The sequence below is a fragment of the Manacus candei genome, unplaced genomic scaffold, assembly GCF_025592945.1.
Source record: "Manacus candei isolate 608988 ecotype Guabito, Panama unplaced genomic scaffold, ASM2559294v1 h1tg000016l, whole genome shotgun sequence".
In the NCBI taxonomy this organism is placed as follows: Eukaryota; Metazoa; Chordata; class Aves; order Passeriformes; family Pipridae; genus Manacus; species Manacus candei.
In genome coordinates this window covers 3,129,075-3,153,095 of record NW_026138064.1, presented here as the reverse complement: position 1 = coordinate 3,153,095, position 24,021 = coordinate 3,129,075, and the positions used below count along the sequence as shown (strand labels likewise).

General features: G+C 39.3%; 1 protein-coding gene across 2 annotated transcripts in view; it reads left to right on the top strand.

The window, feature by feature from the left end:
- The first annotated feature begins 5,885 nt into the window (after positions 1–5,885).
- Positions 5,886–24,021, top strand: part of ST8SIA4 (ST8 alpha-N-acetyl-neuraminide alpha-2,8-sialyltransferase 4) — a 56,048-nt gene continuing 37,912 nt past the window's right edge. Inside the window, exons 1-3 of one of the 2 annotated variants that reach the window (XM_051782681.1) lie at positions 5,886–6,374; positions 10,660–10,791; positions 20,837–21,094. In XM_051782681.1, coding sequence (XP_051638641.1) covers positions 6,262–6,374; positions 10,660–10,791; positions 20,837–21,094 — 503 coding nt within the window. In that variant the 5' untranslated portion in view covers positions 5,886–6,261. The remainder of the gene's footprint in view (positions 6,375–10,659; positions 10,792–20,836; positions 21,095–24,021) is intronic. The other variant, XM_051782680.1, reaches the window with a different exon arrangement.

The following is a 24,021-nucleotide window of genomic DNA, read 5'->3' as shown; positions in this document are numbered from 1 at the left end:
GGTTTAGTGTAGGAGGAGGATTGCTTTTTGGGGTTGCAATCATCTATCCATCTATGTTTTAGATGTGTTTACAACTTACAAATCATTAAACTGCAAGGATGGACATAGGGCGAGAAATTGACTGGACTTTCTTTCATTTGACCTAAAAGAAACATCTAAGTAAAAAGCAGTCTCCTAGCTGAGCCATGTTTTATGTTCTAGAAAGATGGGTTATTCATTCAGACTCCAAACCAGAATTGTATCTGAACAATGAAGTGAATTTAGAACTTGAACATAGGTTCAGGTTCATTTACGTAAGGAAGACAAGGACTTCATTCTTGCAGGATGGACAAATCGAGACAAAAAGGAGAGACAGCGGCATGCATTTCTTACCTCAGGCTATTCAGGCATGTTTCTCCATTTAAGTAGTTTCTTATACCTTTTCTGGACTCTCAACTTTTTCTCCCTTTTTTTTAATTGGACTAGGTATAGTTGTTTCCATCTCTCCCAGCTGCCAATCCCTTAATCATTTCACCCTCATCCTTCTTCTATATCTACTTTTTCTTCTTTCTTTCTCTTCTGTTAGTTTTCCAGTGTTTTCTAACCCTTATTTCTGTTCCCTATTTTTTCTGTTCATCCCAATTGCAAAATATATAGGTTGGCTATTTTTCCTAAGGGCAAATTGTCTTGAGACTGAATGAAAAGGGAAACAGTGCAGCTCATCATTACCAAATTTCACACATACTGTCCCTAGGAAGGAAGACAGTAGCCATTTTGATTTAAAGTAGTGAGGTTCTAGCCCTCCTGAAAGGCATAGTAGCTGAGAGCCATCCTGTATTAGCATAATATTAGCATTTTTATAATGAATGTTTGTGGCACTTTTGAAATATCCTATGTCACAAAAGGAAGGAGAAGATCATGACAACTGACAATGTCTTCTTTTAGATTGGCCCCTACTTGCACGATTAGTCTGCTTGAAATGTGGACATAGTTTATATTTTACTAGAATATAAAAGTGTGCATGGATCAGAGAAATTTGCAATGCAATAAACGCAATGGTGTATGTGCCGAAATTAACATTTTTCCTTGCTGTTACACTGCAACTATATCTGGGCACCTGTGCACTGAGTAAATACACTACTGCACAAAAGAATATAAAACAGAGAATTTGATTTCATTGGGATTTAGCTCTAACACTTTCTTTGGAATTGCCATAAAACTTCTTCTGGAGAAAAATATGCTCTCTTCCTGACACAGGCACACAAGAAATTGACGCAGCCCGGGAAATAAGGGTTCTACCACTCTGGAGTTAGAGGCTGAAATGGCCCTTTATTGAAAGGCAGCGCCGGCTTATATAAGGGAAGGATGGAAGGTGCTGGAAGGGTAGGTGGAGCTAGGGAGAAGCATGCTAATAGGATACATATTAGGAAAGTAGGGGTTGGACATAACGATAAATGGAAAGGAATAATCATCAATTACCTAGGTAGCCTCATCTCCTCGGATGGTAAGATTGACGGGGAGATAGACAACAGGTTAGCAAATGGAAAAGAATAGCCATTTAAGGAAAGGCTGCAACACAGCACTGAACAGCCAATAAGGAAAAAGGGGAATAACAGGGAATACAGAACAATGGGGATTTTTATGAAAATTGGAAAATAGGGTAAAACGGGGGGGTAGAAATACAATGTGCTTAAAACATAAACTTGGGTATAGAATCACAGCAGTCCAAGCAGTCATTTAAATGTGCTAAAGGCATTGGTTTTGGGAGTCCCGCAGATCTCCTTGCAGACATCTATTTCTTTTTTCCACATTTCATAATTGAACTTCTCTTGGTCTCCCACAAGAAATGGCTGAGAAATTCAGGTAAGCTTATCTTCACTGTCTCTGTACTATTCATCCTGTGGTTGTTCTGCAAGGCAATTGCAAACACGAAGTCATCATTGGATGTTAGTCACAAAAATGAAAGGGGAGGTGAAATCTGAATATGGATTCTGACATGCATTTTGTGTCCCTGAACATCAAGAGAAATTTAATTACCACCAACCTCCACCTATATGGTGGAGTAACTATGTGCAGCTCAGTGCACAATCTTTAATTCTGTTGCCTATAAAGGTGAAGTATTTGAAATGCTGCTATTTGGAATGCCAGTATTGCTAAAAATGTAATATTTGACTTAGATAATATTTCAAAGAGGAATACATTTTAATGAAAGTATGTATAGATTATGATAAACAGAAGCATAGAATATATTCAAATTTGGGCTATAAGAGCAATTCTGCAAAGTTTTAGTGTTCTGTGCACGTTAACACAGTAACAATGGGGATGTCCGGTGCCTTTTCTTGAGCCATCAGTGAAAATACTGGAGGATATTGATCTCTGCATGACAACAGATCTGAGTAGCAGTAGTACTTAAAAATTTGACAAAGTATTATTGATTTTTTTAAGTAGGTTTTTTTAACAAAAAATTCAAATAGTTAATACTATTAAATACAGAATTGAAATTGTTAAGCAAATGCAAGAAGGGGGTATCAAACAAGCCTATTCCTGAAACAAAAGCATGTATAAACTTATGACCATTCCACAATGTTGATTCAGTATTTTGTTAAAAAATACTATATAGGAATCAGCTATATTTGCTGTGATTTGAGCAGATTTGCATTAAAATTATACATTAAGAAAATAGTTGGAAGGGAGATGAAAAATTTATTTCATCCATCCTTCCTCCTTTAGTTAAAAATCCAGAGATCTGTGCAACTTATTCCTAAAGACTACTAGTGATGCAAATGCTACAGCCTCCCCAGCAAACCTCTTCTAGAGTTTCTCTATCCTCAGTGATAAAAAAAGACTGAAGTAATTCAGAAGATATTTCTGGGCACCCATAAACAACATGAAATAATCTTAATGCAAAAAGGACTTTATATGGAAATATGCACTAACAAATGTAAATGTTTCAAGTTTCTAGGTAGTTTCTTCAGCATGAAATGCAGCCTTTCAAGAACTCTTTGCCGTAGGAACTAATTAGCACTCTGAAATTTGAAATGCTTAAATGCATGATTATTTCTATTATTCACATTTTTGCTCCTCCAGTAGTCTTCATGAAAGAAATTTTACTGTCATCACCAGCTGCCATGAAATAGTATTTACTGAACATGTTTCTGGGTTCACAGAGCTAAACCATTCCTCCAATTTATGTGAAATAAGCCATACTATTTGATATAAATGCCATTCATTATTTAAATATCATTAGACCGTATGAGAGGAAATAATTTCAAGGCATAATTTAGATAGCCTGTTATAGAGTTATGAAGTGCTGTTGATGATGCATTAAAGAAAGATAATTAAAGGAATTGGTGAAGTACTAGATGAATGTTTGAACTCCCTGTACAGTAAACTCATTTTGTGTAATAATAAATTTAATCATTACAAATGAAATGTACCAAATGAAATGTATACACCTATACACTATATGTGTCTGCCTGTTACTTGAGTACATTACAGACATTATATGTAAAACTATATCAGGAATAATGCCCTAAGAGAGGACAGAGCAGCTAAGCGAGGGATCTTCCTCACTGCAGTAACAGTTGTAAGGTTATTCCTGAATTAAAACTTGGTACTGATTTTGGAGAGCAATGAAGAAATTAGGAACTTGCCCTGGATCCACTTTTAAGCAACTCCTGTGACTCTGGGACCCTGCTATGCAGATAACCTCAGAGCTTAGATTAGCACGCACAGAAGGTGAAGACGCTGAATCACTGCAGTGGATGATCTGGGTTCCCTCCGGATCCCACACCTGCTTTTGACCCAGAAGTCTGTTTTCATGATAGTAGAAGGACAGGCATGGGAACAGCACGAATTTTCAGGAAAATGCCACAGGCTATTGAGTACATTGTGCTTTTGGAGAAGTGCTTTTCTCCATATTTTAATCAAGTGTAGACAGTTTTGCTTTCCAGTAACTGAATAAAAGTTTTAGAGTCTTGATGGTTTGGAGCTTGAAGTCAACTTTTTTGGCCCCTATGGGTGATGGAGGTCACATTCAGTCAGACTGGTTGCAACCAGAGTGAGCAGAGAGAGAAAAGTGCACTGCTGGGCAAGGCACCTCTTGACCACCATCGCCATCAGTTCTCAAGTCCCTTGGATGCAGGCAGCGATTCCTTGTGTGGGAAGAGGATTAGCTCCTAGGAAGCAACAGGGGAGCTGGGTTTTAATCTTCAGGGAGGAGGAAGTGCAGCAGAAGGTGGAGAAGAAGGAGGTGAAGGCACACTGCTTTCTGAATGTGCACATGGCCTGGCAAAGGGCTGCTGTAGCTGACAGTGTAAGCTGCCATTGGCAGCTGTGGGTGGAACCCAGCAAAATCACCTCTGAAGGAAGGTGAATTTGGGATCCTCTGTATCCCAAATGATCCTCATTTTCAACACCTACTGATGATGAGTCCATCTAACTAAAAAAATAATCTAATATATAAAAATTATTTAATGTATAAAAAAGAGTATTGCAGATGCTTAACAGGGTTAACAATACTGATGGAATCCTAAGTGTTCAGCTGAACATGTGATGCATTTTTACAGTAGTATTAAACAGAGTTTTGCATTGAATCATTTTTTTTCTAGAAAAGAATGTATGTCAGCAATTATAGTATAATTATATTATAATTTGAATTTCACTCTCACAGAAAAAATGGGCTCTTCTCCTTTTGATGCTAATGCCTTTTAGAGTCACTTTCTGACACTAGGTCATCAGAGCCATAGCAGAGAAAAGCATAGAAAGACCAGCTTGATCTGGTTTGTGTGGAAGGAAATTGCAGTTTCCATTCCATTCCACTGAAGCTCAATTAAACCCTTCCTACTACACAAAACTGATTTTCAGAACATAACAACTATTAGCAGCAACTTCTCTAACCTTTCTTCCCTTCCAATGCCTGTGAGGGAATACTCTCTTGGGATGGAAAAATCTGCACATCACCAAATTTGCTTGCATCTTTCTGTGAAATGTCTGTTACTGAACAGTTCTGGACACGAGATATCAGAGCAAATAGAGCCAGGGAAGGTTGTGTCATCCCATGAGCTCCCGCTCTTAACCTAAGCCAAGAAAAGGAAGTCACACTAGATTTGTCACAAACCCCTCCTGGATCCCCGTGGGAGAAAGTGATGTTGGTCTTGCCTTCTACACAAATGCAAACTTGAGAGCTGTGGGCAGCTCCCTGTCACAGAGCACAAGCATAGTTCCAGGGCAGCCTAGTCACTTTGAAGAGAGCAAAACAATACTGAGAAAAGCGGATATGGCTAATAATTTATTTTTTCAGGTTGCATTATGCTTTTTTAAGATTATTTTGTTTCGTTTCGGTTTGGGGTTCGGGGTTCTTTTTGTGAGTTCCAGAGAAACCGCCCCAGCAGAAGCTGGGAAAATAATGGATATGTTGAGTCCGCGTGGGTGAAACAGGACGCCGGGGAACGGGGCGCGGGCGGCGGATTTGGCTCCGGAACTCCCGACAGGGAGTGTGCGGGGGCCACGTGGCTGCCCTCCCGCATGCCCACCTTCTCCAGTCGCGGCTGGGGCAGCTGCCAAGGCGGGCTCCCTCCAGTGCCCTTTTCAACCTCCAACCGTCCATTGGGGCAGAGAGGGGAAAAAAATTAAAAATTAACAAAAACCGTTCCTTTCCATCGGCACCGCGTTGGCGCTCCTCCGCTCGAACTTTCTGACGCCCAGCAGGCCATCGGCGTACTCCCGCCATGTGCCAGGGTCGGAAGCCGCGCCTCCCCCAAACACCGCTACCCGGTTGTACTCACCATCGCTCCCCGGACCCGCGGTTGCCGCCCGTTCGCCGCTCCCAAGGAACCGCCCCCGCCGGGCGCGCATTGGCCGCGCTCCGCCCGCGCCCGCCCCGCCGAGCCGGGGGCGGCACCGGCCGCGCCCCCGGGGCCGAGCGGCGCCGCAGCGGAGCAGGACGCGGAGCGGGTGCGGGGCTTTCTTCTCGGCTCGGCGGGCCAGCAGCGGCGACGGCGCGGGCTCGTCTCCCCGGCTCAAGGCGAGCGAGCCGCCGCCTGCACGCCCGGCTGCTGGACTGGGCGAAAGAGAGACAAACTAAACGCCGAACAGCCCCCCAGGCTCTGCGCCCGCCTGGTTTGGTTTTAATTTTTTTTTCTGCTGTAATTATTTCCAGGGGAAAAAAACCCCCAGGCATCGCCGTGTTTTTGGCAATTCTTGCTGCATGAGGAGTTGTTTCCCCGCACACCCCTGACAAACAAAGGAAAAGGGGGAGGGGGCCCACGTTTCGCAGAAGACATGCGTTCCGTCAGGAAGAGGTGGACTGTGTGCACCATAAGTCTCCTCCTCATCTTCTATAAGACGAAGGAAATAGCGCGGACCGAGGAGCGCCAAGAGGCACCTCTCGCCGGGTAATTGCGGGGCGCCGCGCCGGGAGGGCTCCCCGAGTGGGCAGCGGGGCCGTGTCGCTGCCCGCGGTCCCCTCCGCGTCCCCGCCGGGGTCAGTAGGTGCCCCGGCGTCCTCCGGTCCGGAGCGCCTTGTGCCTCGTTTCCTGCCTTGGGAACCTGTCGGGGAGGTGCGAGTTTGCCGGGGTGCAGGTGACTCCTGCCTCCGTCCTTGGAGTTCTGCCTGGGAGCTCGGCATAACTTCAGTGCTCCTCAGGGATGCTTGCGCAGGGAGGGTGTGGGTCATTCCACTTGGCTCCGGAGGTTCCTCCGCTGGAAACTCTGGTCCCTCGCTGAAACCGTCCGTTACATGCTTTCCCCCTCCTGCCTGTCTTCGGCTGAAAACAAAAGGCGAAGAGTCCTTTGCCATTTTTCTCTTTGCACCTCAGGTTTCTCTTTGTCGGTCGTTGTGTTTATGTATGTGAATGCCAGTATTCGTCATTTTTCTCCCAACTTGCAGCTATCCTATGGAGACCTTGGTTTTTCAGCCAAGCTGGGTTTCTCCTTGGAGGAGTATAGGATTTTGTTTTCACTGGGGTGTTGCATAAATGTCTTGATCGCTTAATGAAATCAGCAAAAGCTGAGTAGGGTCTCACGCTTTCTGTTTGCTTTTGCAAGTCGACTAGGGGGGAGAATGCCATTCACAGCAGATTTTCATCTTGTAAACCCTTGCCTTAATTCGAGGAGTAGGCATAAGGAGGTTCTAAGTACCCGTACAGACCTGGAGGAAGCTGCGGCAACTATAGCCTACTTAGTCCCCGCTTGGCCCCAGAGTTAAAGACAGAAAGTGCATCCCTCCTCCCTTTTCAGGCAGTCTAGTGCGACAGCGGGGCACAGGCAGCTGGGCACAGCTGGGCAGCAGTGGCCCCGGATTTCCCGGGAGCAGGGGCTTGCCTCACTTGTGTGTGTGCATTGTTTGCTTCCCACGTTATTCAAGATTTTCACAACTTGCTGGTGTCTTTCCCTGTTGTTCAGCCTGGGTGTAACCCCGGCTTCTGCCACAAAGCTATCTGTAGACTTAGGAGATGTACAGAAGTTTAAAATTTTGGGGTTATAGGTGTGTGAAAACACACGTGAAAATCAGTGTGTGAGGCAGAATTGTCATTAAAGATACCCATGTTTCTTAGTATGTACTCCTTCCTGTTGGACTAGAGGTAGCTGTTAAAATTATTCAGAAATTACCATATATAAGTTTGCAAAGAAAAAACCCCCTCCAGCTTACTGCACGTGATTTGACACAATTGAAAAGGTAATAAAATGAACTGATGTTTTAATATTAAATAAAAGAAAATAAGTGTAATTTGTCATAGTATGTGTGTTCTTAACAAACACTTTAAAATGTAATGTAATGTACTTCTGCCAGATGATTTAGTGATATATTTATTTCTTTGTTATCAGTGAGACTTCTTGTACAGCATGATGCTAGTCACTTTCGCTGTTGAAATACCATTTCTCTTCACAGCCTGTCATCCCATTCGTTACTGTCCGAAGCAGAAAAAAACTCCTAAGTGTATTGCTACTATCTGCTGCCAATATTGGTGTTGCACTTGCCTTTCCCCAGAACTAGGGGTTCATGACATTTGGTTATTTTTGACTGGCCGTGTGGGCGAGCAAAGTCACTTTTCTGCGGGATGCTTTACTTTCAGAAGTACCAGTAATACAGAACTATGAATGCTCAGGATGGTGTGTTTTATAGTTATCAGTGAAACCTCAGGTAAACTCCAGATATTCCAAAATGGACTATATGCAATTCCAAATTATATGATAAACCTTAAACCGTGTGCTTCCGTAGCAAAGTTTGCTAGGAAAATAATTGCAAAGCACCCCCTGATTCAAATAGACAGTAATGTCCCTTTAAAGGTTAAGCAAGTAATGAAACACGGACGTAGCGTGCAATGCAGTGTTTCTTAAACAGTGTCATCTTCCACTGATATGGAATATGCTTGAAGGAAGTTACTTTATTTAATGAGCTATCTTCAGGAGAAGAGATTGTCTCATGATATTGGTCTGATTGGTCGCCAAGGCAAGGAAGTTCAGAGTGAAGGCTGACACTGTAAGTTGCTGTCACATTATGGCAGCTGTTTCATTTACATGACAGGATTTGCAGTGATTCTAGAAGATACAAAGTAACTTAGCTTTATTTCACAGTTATTTACACAATGAAGAGTTACCTGGAGAAATTTTTTTCTTTTTATGTGTTAGTTTATTTAATATTACTTTAAGTGAAAATTAAATAGAACAATGCCAATAAAAGGGAGAGGAGGATTTAAGTGAGCACATTTGCGTTCGTAGTAGTACTTTAACACAAAGTGCCTGGGACCTTCTTTTAGCTCATAAGAACATACTTTAACACTGTTTTAATGTACAAGCTATATAGCTCACTACTGATGTAAATTGTGAATATGGAAGAAAACGACATTTCAAATGCTATGGCGCTTTAAGTGTTGGCAATGTGTTTTGTTGTTGTCAACTATCTCATGTTCAAGTGTCTGCTAAATAATATTTAACCCAGAATAAACTAAAGATATCTCTGAAGTACCTTTAGACTGAGAACTTTACTTGGATGTATTTTGGTAATCTTCTTTTAGATGCGTGCACTCAATGCATCTAGAAAATATATGCAGGAGTATAGATGTAATAAATATTATTACAACCATTATGGAAAAATTTTAGGGAATAAAAAAATTTAATATAGCAAAAAGTATAAATTGCATTCTCCTTAATAATTTAGGGACTTGCGCAGCATCCTCCCGTGCTCTCAAGTTAGTGGTATTTAGATAATTTGCCGCAGGTCTTGTACCTAAAGTTGCAGGTTTTCGATAGGTGGCAGCCTTACATCTGCATCGGAGTGATTTCAGGGCTGCGGGGTGTTGGTGGAGGGGATGGTGAGGGAGAAAGAGCCGTGAGTAATGCAGGGCTGGTTTTGGTGAAGTGTATAACACCGGTTTGTTACTTATAGAGGCTTTCGCAATGATGGATCTTTTTAGAAATTACTGCATGTTACCAGTTTTCTGAATTTAGCCTAATTATTGTCCCATTGCAGGTTAGCTTGAGTTTAGCCTGCTATATAGTTTACCAGCTATTACTGCTTTATATATCCTGCAGTAATGTTACTTTAGTTCTTATTGAGGGCTGGGATCCAATTGTTTTAAGAAGTTACAGCCACCGGAAAACAAGAGTCAGCAATTCCCTGAAAACCTTACAGTCTCACATCTTTTCCATTTCATTGTTTGAAGGGCTGTGGTCAGAAGTTCTGTTTGCAAGTTATGGTTATTGGCAGTATTTCAGAGCATGCTGATTTAACAGAGAAGGAGATTTCTGTACGTTACTGTTCTGTATGCTCCTGTGTTATAAGACATTCTACAAGGTAGAATGTTATATTCAACAACTTTGATATATTTATGATTAATAGCTGTGTTTGAACTCAGCTGAACATTGCTCTGGCACCTAAAAGAGAGTGGTATGGAAGACAATGGAAACATATGGAGATAAAAATGGATTTTATTGCTAACACCTTAAGTCGTTCTTGCAGTGTTTTGGATTCTCTATCCCATTTGTGTGGCCCTACTGGCTAATATTTCAACTGATAACATTATGATAGCTCATCAGGTGTTCAGTGGTTCACCGACTACTTATTGTAGTTTTTTATTTTTTAAGGTTACCTTGCCGAAAGTTATGAATATTACAAGACTGATGGACATGATAAGACAATTTGGGTGGTTTGGATGTGTGCATACAAATTTCAGGAAGTGATGGGGAAATTTTGTGGTTTGTTTACCATTAAATTCCAGAATTTTGTCCATAAAAGTCTTTAAGTATCAACAGGAGGCAAAAGAAATCTATTAGGCCAGTATTGCAGATTTGCAGCAATTACTGGGCAAAGGCTTGAAAGTTAGCACTTAATTGTTAGTTTAGTACTAGAAATTTGGAACCTAAAAGTGCAGAATCTGCCTCACAAACATGATAAAGTTTCATCCAGGTTCACAGTTTGTAGCTTATTGTAGTTTTTCTTATGTCTGTTTTATTACATATATAAACATATTTAGGCTCTTAAATTGCATATTCAGCTCTTAGATATAGCTGTCCCATAGATTTTTTCACAGTTACAGTTCATTTGCTTTAGAAAGCAGAGAGAGAATTGCTTATTTTTGTGGTGAATAAAAGGATATATTGCTGGTGCTTGGGATGTAAATTACTTAAAACTGGAGTTAGCCTTGGGTGTAACTGTGTCTTTTATATATTGCATTGCAGAGATGGTGAACTGAGTTTGAGCAGATCAATGATCAATAGCTCTGATAAGATAATTCGAAAGGGTGGCTCCTCAATCTTCCAGCATGCTGTAGAAGGTTGGAAAATCAATTCTTCTTTAGTAATGGAAATCAGGTGAGTGTCTTAAATGAAAAGCAGTTCGTTTCATATTTTCATTCATGTTACTTATAATTTCTGTGGTCTGGAAACAGTAATTTGATTTACAGTTGCAGGTGGATGGTTTATAACTGTATATATTTAGGTTCAGTGTTAAATGCAGTTGCATTGCATTAGACTTGAAATCATGTCATCCTTCGTAAGAATTAATAAAATGTTTTCATCTGGCTGTGGCAGTCAGACCTGTGCAATCAGCATCTACATTATGTATGTCCACATTTAAGCTGCTTGTTTAGAACTCTTCCACAGTCAGTGGTGAGAATCTGGCACTTTTAGGACATGATTTCCTCTTATCCTAAAGGTTTGAAATAGAACAGCTGAAAGTATCCTGAACATAGCAGTTTTCCTCCCTTGGCTACAGAGGGAGCTTAGACAGACAGCTTAGGTGCAGGAGTCAAGAGCCAGGGCATCAAGTACTGTGAATCCAACACTAGCCATGATTGGTCCACATGGCAGGTCAGGCACTGACAGTATCCATGTCCTAGGCAGTTTTCTGTCTTGAAGTCAGAAAGGCCAAAAAGAGCTTTAGGCTGCTGCTGCTGGGGCAACTCAGTAGCAGAGTTAGAGTGAGTGGATAGTTCTGATATGTGTTAGTATTCATAGTGTGTCTGCGCACCCTGAGAGAAGAACAAGCAGATGCCTCTTAATGTTGTTCTGTCATACCTTCCCCATCTTCATCAAGAAGGTGGCCAGTGAAAGAAGCATGTGGAGCGTGACTTGGCAGTGTGGAGGACTAGGAATGTTGCATTCTGTGAAAAATGAGAGAAAATAACTATTTTTAGCAACAATCACACAGCAGACTAGACTTGATTTTCTGAATGTTAAGATTTTGAATAGACATTTGGTCTAATTAAAATGTGGTTTCTGTGTGATTTCCCTTTCTACTTATTTTTAAGTTTTGTAATTGTTTTTTTGTAAATTAAGGGACTTTTTCCAAACTCCTTAAACAGGCATTGTTTCCGTGTACGAAAGCATGGCTTCTCTGAATGAGGAACTTGAGGGTTTTTTTAATGACTGCTATTTTATGTCCCTAATCCTAAAACACACGGAAGATAAAGGTAGCTCAGAAATGTATGGAGTTGTAGTAAAGGACTGATGTTCTGGAAGCCTTGTGGTATGATGGACAATGCAGCCCCATTGCAAAAAGCCAAGGAGCAGCATAAAGGATGGAAAGCATAGCAGGATTTGGGTAGGCAGAAAATTAATGAAATGCAGCTGAGGTGCATTTTAAGAATGGAGTTTGATCCAGAACCATCCTTCAGCCTGTTTGACCAGTATATGGTTGTTCCATAAAGGCTGATTTCTGCTCCAGGACAGTCTAGGAAAGCAGATTGTCGGCATCAGTGATGGTATTTAAAATTTGTATGCATATAACTGACAATTTATGTTGGAGAAATATTAAGTAACTTTAGAGGAATACTGTTGAAACTTTGTTTCATAGGCTATGGGTCTGACAATTGGAAGAAAACAACTGTTTTTTATTTGTGAAGTGAACTGATTTGGAAGTCGTTGAGTGACTATAAGTAGAAACAGATAACTATTCTCAGTCATTTTGTTGAAAAGTTGAGTATCATATTTCAGAGCCATGTAAATCCAATATGCCTTGCTGGTCAAGCCAAACAACAAAGTAAAAATATGACAATAACTTTTTTTATGAAAATTAAGACATAAAATGGAGCTTGGGTTATGCTAATTTTCCACCTATTTCAGATGCAAAATCCATCCTTCAGACAAAGAGGTAAAATAATAGAGAATGGTTTAGATTTTTTTTCCAGCCTGTTAGTACATGTGTATCATCTCAATGTACTAAAATCACAAGTTACACAATAATTTTTTTCTTTACTGTTGGCTGAAGGGGAACATTCATTTAGTAAATTACTGTTGTGCACTTAAGAAGCATCATGACATGATAATATGGTTTTTTTTAAATATTGTGCAGGAAAGGATTTAATTTTTTGGGAGGGGTCTCATAAATACAGTGAAGAAAAAAGCGTATCTTGTACACTAACTTAAGCAGTAGAGGTTCTACTGTATCTTAACATTTTCTATATAGTAGAGAGCATCAAGCTGAGGTTATGTCCACACTGCCAGTCCTGTTTCAAGATGAAATAGCTACCATCATGAACACTGAGGCGGAGAGCAGGTGTTTTAACTGAACCAGTAAAAGAATTTAAATTATTGTGACATAGGGCCAAAAGTTGACATGAACCATATGAAAGGAACCAGTGCCACCAGCCAGTCACAGTCTTTCCAGAAATCCTCTTTGCTAACATAGCATGGCATATTCAGTTATGAGCATATTCAGCAGTGAGGGAAGGACATTTGGCAAGCTTTTCACTAAGGAAGCCACATGCAGCCCCTTGTGAGATGTGTTTCAATCTGATGCTGACTAAATGATCTGCTTTCTCTCACTTTTACAGGTGGTTTGCTATACACCTTTCTTCCCTGTTAAAGCAGTAAGAAGCATTTTGGCTGTATTTTTACACTTACACACCTACCAGGACTAACTTCAAATGTGTCTAGTGAAGTCCTAGAGTGTTTTTGTGGTTTAACTAACTGTTTAGCCCTCCAAAGTACATTATGTGCACTGTGTAGACCATGAAGATGATTCAAGCTTTATTATTGCAACTATTAACATGAACAGTGGTTGGTGGTCTTGTGGTGTGAGGTTGACCGTAGGAAGTAATGGTAAGAGAGAAACAAAAAACAAGCTAGTGCCTGTTGAATTATACATAAAACATTTTCAGTTCTTAGGAGTGGGGAAATAATTTGTAAAACCATTAGTGTACAGCATAAAGATATTTCATAAAACTTACAATCACCCATAAATGACAGCTACTTTTATGTATTATATCAGCTTTACACCTGCATTAACAATTTTAGAATGAAGAAAATATTTGATAGTGAGCCTTGCTTTGTGCAAGGACTATTGGTCAATAGTATGTTGAACCTAGTTGGCTGGCATCTAGAATATTATACTTTGCTATTTGCTTTGTTGACTGTGGGCATCACCTCCGTCCACTTATTTTTGCTTAGCATGGTGACCAGTCTATCAGCCTCAAAGGTGAATTCTTGGCAAGGCCAGGCTCAGATAGGAGTCAATGAATGAAAATGCTCCTTTATCAGGACCCTATGGAAGGATGGGAAGCTTTCACTTGGTTTCTGGTGCTCTGGGACTTTGCAGCCAGAAAAGGCAGTCTGAGGAGTGTAGCAGCTCTCCTGGGAGGGCAGCAGTCCTTCGGAGATGTTAAGCAGACATAAGAAGAAAGAGCTAGACTTTCTGTGATTGAAGAGGACGTTATTGGTATTATTAATTACTTGAGACTGTGGGAAATTTGATGCCTTGCCAATCATGATTGGTCTGGTGGGGGAGTGATTTTTCCAACTGATGTTACCTTCTGATTGCTTACAACTTCTTTGAAGAATAATAGATAATTCTTGTGTCTAGGGAAGGAAGATTGCTTTCTTGGTTCCCTTTCTGTCTGAATGATTTCAGTCATGAGGAAGAGAATCCATCATGTGCTAAGGTTTTATGTCTTAAGTCCTTTCTACTCTCTGTAGCAATGTGAAGGTTTTCCTTATGGTTGTGGAAATAAGGAAACTTCAGTTGTACTGGAAGCCATAGTTTCAGAAAGGAGGGATGTGTCTGAGATGGTGCAAACCTATCTGGGGAAGAATTCCACACAGGGCTGATGCCAGCACATCTGTGACCTATATGAAATGAACTACAGTCTGATGTCTCAGTGTGTGATTTTCTTACACTTATTTTTGATTAAATATGGGCACTTCTCTTGGAAGGAACAGAAGGTTTTGAATTGCAGGAAGGCAAAATTTAAAAAAAAGTACATTGAGGATGTATTTATCTCTGCAATGTAACAGAAAATTTCCTGTCAGAAAAGTGTGAGAACTTGTAAGATGTTAAAAGCATCTAAAGAAAAAAATAAGGGCAGCTTCCTCCTTAGAAAGGTTCAGATTGTTATCATTGTTTGTCTTTCAAATTTACATGAAGCAGCTACGATAAGTCCCTGAAGTGCAAGCAGTATGTACTGAACTGGCAGTGGAGCACTACAATTGCTCTGAAGCTTTTGGAGCAACATTTTGGGGCCATTTGCACTATTTCCTTCAGATCTTCTGTGTGCCAAAGATTCCATGCGAACTGGGGCTTTCTGGTCTGGTTTGGTCATAGTAAACCTCAGGGGATTTTTGCTTGCCTGTCTGTCTTACTCTACCTTGCTTATCCTCATGAAAAGCTGGCATATGGTAAGCCTAAGTTGAATCATGGTCTGTTTCAAAGTCCTCTTTTCCTTTTGCGTGCCCACTCTCCAGCATTACTGTTTGTGTGGCCTCTGTTGTCTGGGGGCTGCCAGGAATTGTCCCAAGGTTATTTGCAGTTAGGTGTGTTTTTAATGAATCCAAATCGGTGGTTGGACTAGATGACCTTTCAAGTCCCCTTCCATCCCAGACTATTCTATGATTCTAAATCTGCTTTCCTTGAAGAGGTTTTCTTTAAACTTACTTTTAGTCAGACTAAAGCGAAACCCAACAGGTGCAAACACCCACAGTCTCCACTGCGTCCTCAGGAAGCCAACAGGAGCTGGAACTGCAGCCATCTACAGGGGCAAACTGTGACATTTTGTGACCACAGAGTTTGTTCCTTTGTGGTTTTTTTTTTAAACTAATTTAGCTGACAAAAAGTATGCTTTATCTAGGCTGTAGTCCTTGGTGATTTCAAAGGCTGAGACCCACCTTCTGCCTTCCAGCTGGGGAGCATGAAGCAGTGTCAGGACTTGCTAGGGTTAGAAAATTGAGTTGTTTATTAGACTTGTGTGAATTAGTCAGAGAAAGTCTTCAGGAGAGCAAGAAGAGGAATCAGAAATCTACAGTGTGACCTGCACAGCTTAAAAAATAAAAATTTAAAAAAAAATTGGAGTGGCTTCTTATTCTCAAGTAAATAAAGGATTTTGCCAAGAGTGTAGTCTGCCATCCACAGGCAAGTTACTGTGGGAGAAGTGCTAGCATGAGAAGTATTGTGCTTCTGATAAGGCTAGGGAAGCACTGATACAGGCTGCATGGGGAGTTTGCCAAGTCCCCACCACAAGAGGTTATTAGGAACGTATTAGATAAACACAGTCTGGAAGACTTGTAGATAGAGGCACATCTTCAGTGCACACAGAGAGGATTAGGTAAACGCTTAGTTCCGTGATGTGGTTGCTGGTGATCTAGCCCAGCTTCCTGGGCACTGAGGATGCCCTTTAGAATAAAGGGCTTCCCCATAAAGGGCTTCATGGTTACTGTCCAGATGAGCCCAAATGCCCCAGCAGCAAGGGTTTCTGGCACTGCCTTCCTCTAAAGAAATGATTTTCCCTGAAAAAGCATTGGAGGTCATACATCAATCTTCTTGAGAATTTCTAAAAATATAAAATTATTTGTAATCTTAAAAGTCAAATGATTTAGTGGTTTATTTTCTTTCCTTAATCCACACAATTCTGCGGCAGATGAAGAATAGTTTGACATTACAACAATTTCGTAGTAGAAAGGCTACAGTACAAAATAAAACTAAAAAAAAAGGAAGAAAAGGAGAAAAATATCACCATATTGCCCCAGAGCAATACATAGCTATAACATTTGGAAAGCTGTGCAGAGACATTACTATCTGTTACATGAAGTTTATCAGATAACCGGGAGTTTAAATACATACTTAAATATTGTGAAAATTTGTTTCTGGTTGTCGAAATAAAACTTTAGGTCAACCACAGATTATGACACTGTGTTTTTGTATGTCAAGTAAAGATGTTGCAAACAACTGCTTGGCTTAAAATAAGAGCAAGCCACATCTGTCTCACCTGCCCACAAAAGGGTTCAGGCTACACCCATGATAGAGTTTTATTTGTCATAACAAAACTTGGAGACCTCAAATAAAACTGTTTGTTTATACATCGTAGCTTAAGGTTGCAGAACACCTTTGCTGCAAGGTTTGCTAAAAATCATGCTGTTTTTTTCCTTAGTGGAATTGAGGTTACTTTGAATTTTATATGCAGCTTGAAGTGGATTAGCACTTATTTGACATTATTTTGTCATGTCTGTTTAATAAGAATAACCTTGTTGTGCTATTTTTTATTCTGTGAGACAGAACAGACGCTTAAACAAGTTCTTTTTATTAATCAGCATCTAGACTGACTGAAACACTCATGTACGTGTGTTCAGGTTTTGTCACACCCCTTAGACTTTTTTTTCCTCTTAGCACTTATGTGAAAATGGGAAGTACTGCTATCCCCACGGTACAGATGAGTCAGTAGCACAGAGGAACTTAAAACAATAGCATGAACTCTGCATTCTTTATCATATTTCTTTCAGTATTAAAAGATGTCTGGATAGAGTCAGACAAATCAATAAAAATATTTTAATGTTAGCAAATCTCTTACATGAGGATTCTGTTGTGTACTCTAATACCTGTGTGTACTTTTAATTGAATATGCAAATGACAGCTTCAGATAAGAAAACATTTTTAAAAATATGAGAAGATACTAAGATTCAGTGATTTCTGCCCATCTCAAAATTTTTTTGTAAAATAAATTCCTTAGACATTTCAGAAATTTCAGCTGTTTTAAGTAAGTGGTTGATTATCTGATTTTAATTCAGGTCCACGTGAAACTCTTTTTGGAGGACTTCTGTAAGCATATAGATAAACAAGTTTTGAATGTAAATAACCAAATTAATAATGGAAACCAAGGTGCTTTTATTTTTTTGGCACTGTTTGCATAACTTCACTGCCTTCCTCTTTTTTAAATAATACATTGGATACTATATTCATGCACAAACATTGCTACTTGTTTGCTGTCAAGAAACAGTTTTAGGACCATTCATTCTGGGTGTCATGGATGAGTGCTTTAAATTACTAAAGCGAATCTTCTGGTGATCACATGTGACTTCTTATAGTCAGAACTCAAGGTTTCTTACACTTCACGTAATTTTTTTGCTTTTTGAGACTCATTTGTGGTCACCCCTTCTCAAGTCAGAGTGCATGTGAAATGAGTCTCTGGATAGCTTAGGTGATGCTACTCATAGCTTTTGATGCATTTGTCATATCCTTTACAGACCCAGCTATAGTAACTCTGCTCCTAGGTAATGAATACTTTTAGTAGATTTTAATACTTCTAGATTGGGCAGTTGCTTCTTTCTTGCTCTTTTTCATTGTGTAGCAATTCATGTAAGTGTTGCAGAGTGCCCACTAAGTAAAGCTATCAAACCCATGGAGATTTTAAGCCCATTCAACTTAAAGGCTGAAGTTGAGTCATCTTCCTTTTACAGAAATACCTTGCCTGGTTTTACCAAAAGCAACACTTAGGATTTGCCTATCCTGCTCTGTTATTCTGAGCCTCAGTACAGACTGTCTTTGCTCTGATACTGTCATTCATACATGACAGCTGTAACTGATAGCCCAAGATATACCAGATATTCTTTCCCCTGTTTTTTTTCTGCCCTAGTTTAAGAAATGTGAAGAATCACTTGAAAAATATTTTTATCGTGTTTCACTTCCCCTGTGGCTTTTAAGATCTGTTGCATGTTGAGTATTTTGTGTCATTGCTTGCAAGATTCAGACATTCTTCCTTCTCGAGGCAGTGACACAAGACCTGGCTCGTGAGCATGGATGTTTCTATAGTTCATCCCTTTTAACTTGGGGGGGATTATTTCCCCTTTATGGTTGTAACTGAGTGTTGCAACTGCTAGAGTGGCATCTCTAGTTATGTTTTCCTGTTTTGATGTTCTCTAAGGAAGTTCTGCTCTAAAAACTTAATATGTAAAAATAACATTCTCTTAACAAAATGTCTGTTCTCTTTCAAATTCCACTTTACTTACTGAAAACAGTGGAAAATATAAAGTTTTTGTTGTTTTGTTGGATTTGCAGAGGCAAAAGTGTCTGTAAGACTTATCACATGCTGAACACCCTGCCCCAGCTCAGCACTGTTCAGTTCCTTGAGAGTATTGTACTTGTGTTCAAATGTGGTCTTATGTCTTTTCACACACATACATGCTTCACAGAGCAAGGATGGACACAAGTGTTTAAGGCTTTGCTTATTATTCCTGAGCTGCCAGTGGCTCTTGCAGCTCTGGCCTGGAGTCCTTCTCAGCTTTTTATGTCGAGTGTATACTGAAAACTGCTCAGTGCTGTCAGTGCAGGTATTAGTCATCTCATACATTAGTCATTCCATTACAGTTATTAAGTACCTCTTTTGAACTTATGTATGAAAAGTGTGCCAGTACCCACCTGTCATTGGCAGAATGGAAGCTTTGAATGGCTGGATTCAGTCTTAGCCCCAGACTTGGTCACCAGTTTATGTCTAAAGGATTGTATAGGTGCAATTGAACCTTTACCTAATTTTGGTCCGCAGGATTAAGGATGAGAACCCAAATATACTTACATTAATAAAATTAATTATTTATTGATGATCATAATGATAATTATTAGATTAAAAGATTTTGATCAGAATTATCTGTGACACAGTATATAGAGAATTATACCTACTAATATAGTGCACTATTTGTTGAAGCCATATTGAAGCAATGATGCTAAAGCTAGCAAAACTATTGAGCAGAAATTGATGGTACTCAACGCATACCGGTGACTGTGGGCAAGTCACTTCTCAAGTCACTTGAGAAGTAACCTTGAGAGGGGTCCCCACTTGAAGGAGGAATTTCCACACACTTTCCAAGAAGGGCTGTGTTAGAAATCCCTACCATTAAAAAGAGGTGATGGGCTTTTGTAGTATAAGTGATTAACTGTCAGTCATACGTTTTCAGGCCAGGTGTGTCAACTCAGCAGCTTTAGGTGAGTTATCAGCTTGTTCATTCCTTTATCAGTGGCTTTGTCTGCTGCATCCTCACCAGTGCCAGTTTCTGTCAGGAAGGATTATTCTTCACATCCCCGAAATGTTTAACTTTAGAATTGAGAAGTCAGAGCAGTCTCAGCATTCTTCAAAACCAAAAGTAGGGTCATCCACCCTTCTCCATCCACTACTGATAACTTTTGCAATTAGAGTCAAGTATGAGCTGTTTTACCCCCACTTAGGCAGAGCGTCCCGATGCACTAGCCCCATAAGCAGGTACAGTTACCATGACTTGACTTCTTCAGCTGACAAAAAAGCAACCATTCTTGACCTGTTACTTACTCTAGGCTGGTAGTATATAACGGTTTAATTGCCATAGTTCACTTGATCCATGGTAGCTTATTAAAACAACATGTTTTGGTCACATGTGTCTGAACCTGTCTAACAGTTGAAACAATTAGTTGCAGAGAAGCACAGTAAATGGTTCAAAGTGATGAAGAGTTTGTAAGTGATTTTGAGTTCATCTAACAGCTTGACTAGACCCTGAGCAGCAGTAGTTTAATTTGCAGTTTAAATTTTAGTTTAATTTTTGTTTAAATTGATACAAAAGACTGTGGGTGTTCTCATTTCAAGTTAATTAGGATAACTTTAACTGAACTTCAGTTAATTAGGAGGAAGTTTATGCTAACTGAGTATGTTCCTCTTATGGTGAAATAAGAATCCATAAGAGACACAACCATTTCTGAAACAAGCTGATTTCTAAGAGATAATATTTTTTAAATCATAAATACTTCATATATTCAACTGTGTTTCTGTGAAGACAAATGCCACAGTCCTTCTTAAAAATGTGTTTATTCCAGAATTTTGTAAAGATAGTCAAAAACCGTATGCCTTCTAATTTCCAAAGTTATCTTCCCTTGGTCTCTCGGTGCCTTTGTCTGTAGAAGTCATTAAGCTCTGTAGTATTTATGTGTTATATTGTAACCATGATCTGAACTCCCTCCTAACAGCTTTTTTCTAACTCCATCCTAGAGCATGGGAAATGACCTTAGTATGACTGACACTGCCTCCCCTCTGCTTTATGTCGTATGCCTTGTACAGTCTGTATTGCTGTTTAGATAAACTCAGTTCGAGCAGGGAGCGTCGGGTTTTATCTGTGCATTTTTCTGTCAACGCAGAAAGAACATTCTTCAGTTCTTGGATGCTGAAAGAGATGTCTCAGTGGTCAAAACCAGCTTCAAACCAGGAGATGTAATTCATTATGTACTGGACAGGCGTCGCACCCTAAACATTTCTCAGGATTTGCACAGCCTTCTCCCTGAAGTTTCCCCGATGAAGAATCGCCGATTTAAAACATGTGCAGTTGTTGGGAATTCTGGTATCCTTCTGAAGAGTGGCTGTGGAAAAGAGATTGATAGCCATGACTTTGTAATAAGGTAAGTTTTCATCTGCTGTTGAAGATGAAATACGTTTCTTGGCTAGTATGTTTCTTGGAGAAAAGCTAGGAGAAATGTTTTAATCACAGGTGTATACTGCAGGCATTATCTGAAATTAATCTGAAACAATACTCATCACTGTGTGATTCCTCGTGTTTAAATACATGCCCGTTTTATTGACAAGGTTTTTTTTACAGTGAAAATAAAACAAGGGCCGAAGAGAGAAGCTTGTGCTGCTTATTTTTGCTTTTTGCTGTTCTTATTCCAAACAAAATAAATATTCTTACAGACGCCTTGGTAGAATAAATGCAAAATGTTTTCTCTCTCAAAAAATACCCTTTCTTAGCTCTTAGTCAATACAGATGGCCTTTTGTAAATTACTTTATTACTTGTGTGCAGCATGGAGTAAAATTTTGATGTGATGTATTGATGCTGAACCAGGCCGCCATTAAGGTAGTTGGAAGTCACCCATCTCTATTCCTTCACATTGCTCTAATAACACATTTCTGCAGTTTGGACAAAAATGTTGATATGTATCACTTTTTATTCATACTTCAAACATGCACAGTAGAATGCCTTTGGATTTCATATATCAAAGGGGAAAACTGACCTCATTTGACAGCTTGGTGTTATATAGAGAATGTTGAGCAGGAGATAGGTCTTCTGCTTTTGAAGTAAAAGTTGCAATTGGTTTGGTTTGAGGAGGGTGAAAGGACAGAAAACAGGAGGGTAGTAACAGAAAACAATATAGAAATAGTTGTCATTGTAAGTTATTTGCTTTTTCTTTTCTCACCTTAAAGAAAGATGGTGGCAAAAAAATATCAAAAGGACATGGAAAAAGAAAAATTACAGGTTTTTAGTACATAAATCAAGCAGGATATACTTGAGACTTGTATTTCATTTGAAAGGTGTACCAGCAAGCTGCAACTGAAGCAGTAACACATTGTTCTTTCATTTTCCTTATTTGTTTTACTTGTACCACTAGGTATTCAAATTAGCATCCTTACTTCAGAAGGAATCCAAAAATAATTACCACATTTTTAAACCACATTTAGCGTATGGCATGCTTTTGTACTCTCTGTAAGATTAAATATGATTAATTTAACAGGACTATAGAAAAATTTAGATACTATATTTTCTAGATGAAAATTTTCTTTCAGAAGGCAGGGTACATACTTTTATATAAATCATGTGCTGAATTTCTTTGAAGTTGTCCCCATGGTCTTCCAGATGTTTTAACTAGCCGTGAAACTAGGTGATGATATCTGATAGGTTTTAACTTATTCAAGCTATGTGCAAGAATGATAATATTCCTAAATATTTGGTGAAGCTTAATAGGAATAGTAGGAGGTTACTGTTGCTAATCAGTTATACTGGAGAAACATATGGGTATTCTGTGAGGCTGGTGAGAAACTGGCATAGGTTGCCCAAAGAAATTGTGGATGCCCCATCCCTGGAAGTGTTAAAGGTCAGGTTGATTGGGGCTTTGAGCAACCTGTCCATGAAACATCTCTTATATGGTATATGACTAGTAAAGTGATTGAAATAACAATTAGTTAGTCTGACAGTATCATGGTTAATAATCTCTAAGGTTCTGGGAATAGCATGCTTGGCCCTGCTCCCTGTAGGGAATTTTAACACAGTTATTTTATTTTTTTTTCATTTGCAAATCAAAGTTAATATGTTTTTGAAATCATATATTTCATAAGTTAAACTGTATGATATTTATTTGTGTAAGTCTCCATGCATGCATATGTGCATAACATCTGCTTAAATAGCAATAATTTGTTTGTAGTTCAAGTTAAAGAAAAAAAGCATTCTTCAGAATTACAGTTTTCCACATTCCTCATTCTCCATTTAGAGAAAGTTATATGCAAAGCAATATGTAATCATGTGGTGTAATTATGAAGTTCTGGTGTACTTCACAAGTACTCACCTCTATTACTGTTAGGATTCTGGTATTAAAACGTACCATGACACTTTGTTAATACTTTTGCTTTCAGCTTGTCTCTTTTGAAGTGAAATGCACTTACTCTATTTGCTACCTGTTGCTGTTCTGAAAAGGAGTTACTGTATACATCCAGCTGTGTAGGCTGGTGAACATTTTTGTAGAATCTTCTGATGCCAAGTGCATTATGCTTATGTGCTGTGACAGTGTGTCATACTGTTTTGGTAAATGTATTATCCAGTCATTTTCATAGTATTCTTGGGGTTTTTTTTGAAATTTGAAGGGAAATTGTGTCTTTGTTTCTTAGAGCAGTAGTTCTAATGTTAGAGCTAAAACGAACAATACCATTAATTTAATGGTCAAACTGATAGTGAAGGTCTGTGAAAGTGAAGAGGACACAACAGATATCCAACAGTATTTGCAGTACAATAAACTCAATAGCCTGCAGAGGTAACATGAAGGTGTTAATAATAACAAACAAATGCACAGAAGTTACACAAGTTTAGTGAAGTCATCCTTATTTTGACAGTAGAAAATGCATTCGATCTAATTAAAATGCAAAACAAGGATACTCTTTGCTATTAAAAAAATCCTGAACTGTGGCAACTATAAACTACTTCCTGTTTCCCATACTCTTTTCCTTTTTACCTCTCATGCTTTTATATCCTTTTAAGTAACTATTGAACTGTGTGCATATACTACTCTTGCAGTGAGCTAAAGCATCCTGCATTTTGAGACCCAGAGAGGGTCTCAAGCATTCCTAAATCCCTGGAAAGATGAATAAGTACATCTTGTTCCCCCATTGTCCCGAAATTCTCATGCCAGAGCTGAATTAGCTGTTGTATCTTACAGAGCAGATGAACTTGTTATAGAAAGTGGTATGTTTTGAAATGCAGGAGCTACATTGAACTTCCTGGAAAATGTAACTGTGTTTTAAGGTAAGTGTAAAGTAACAATGCTAAACCTTGCCAAGTAATAA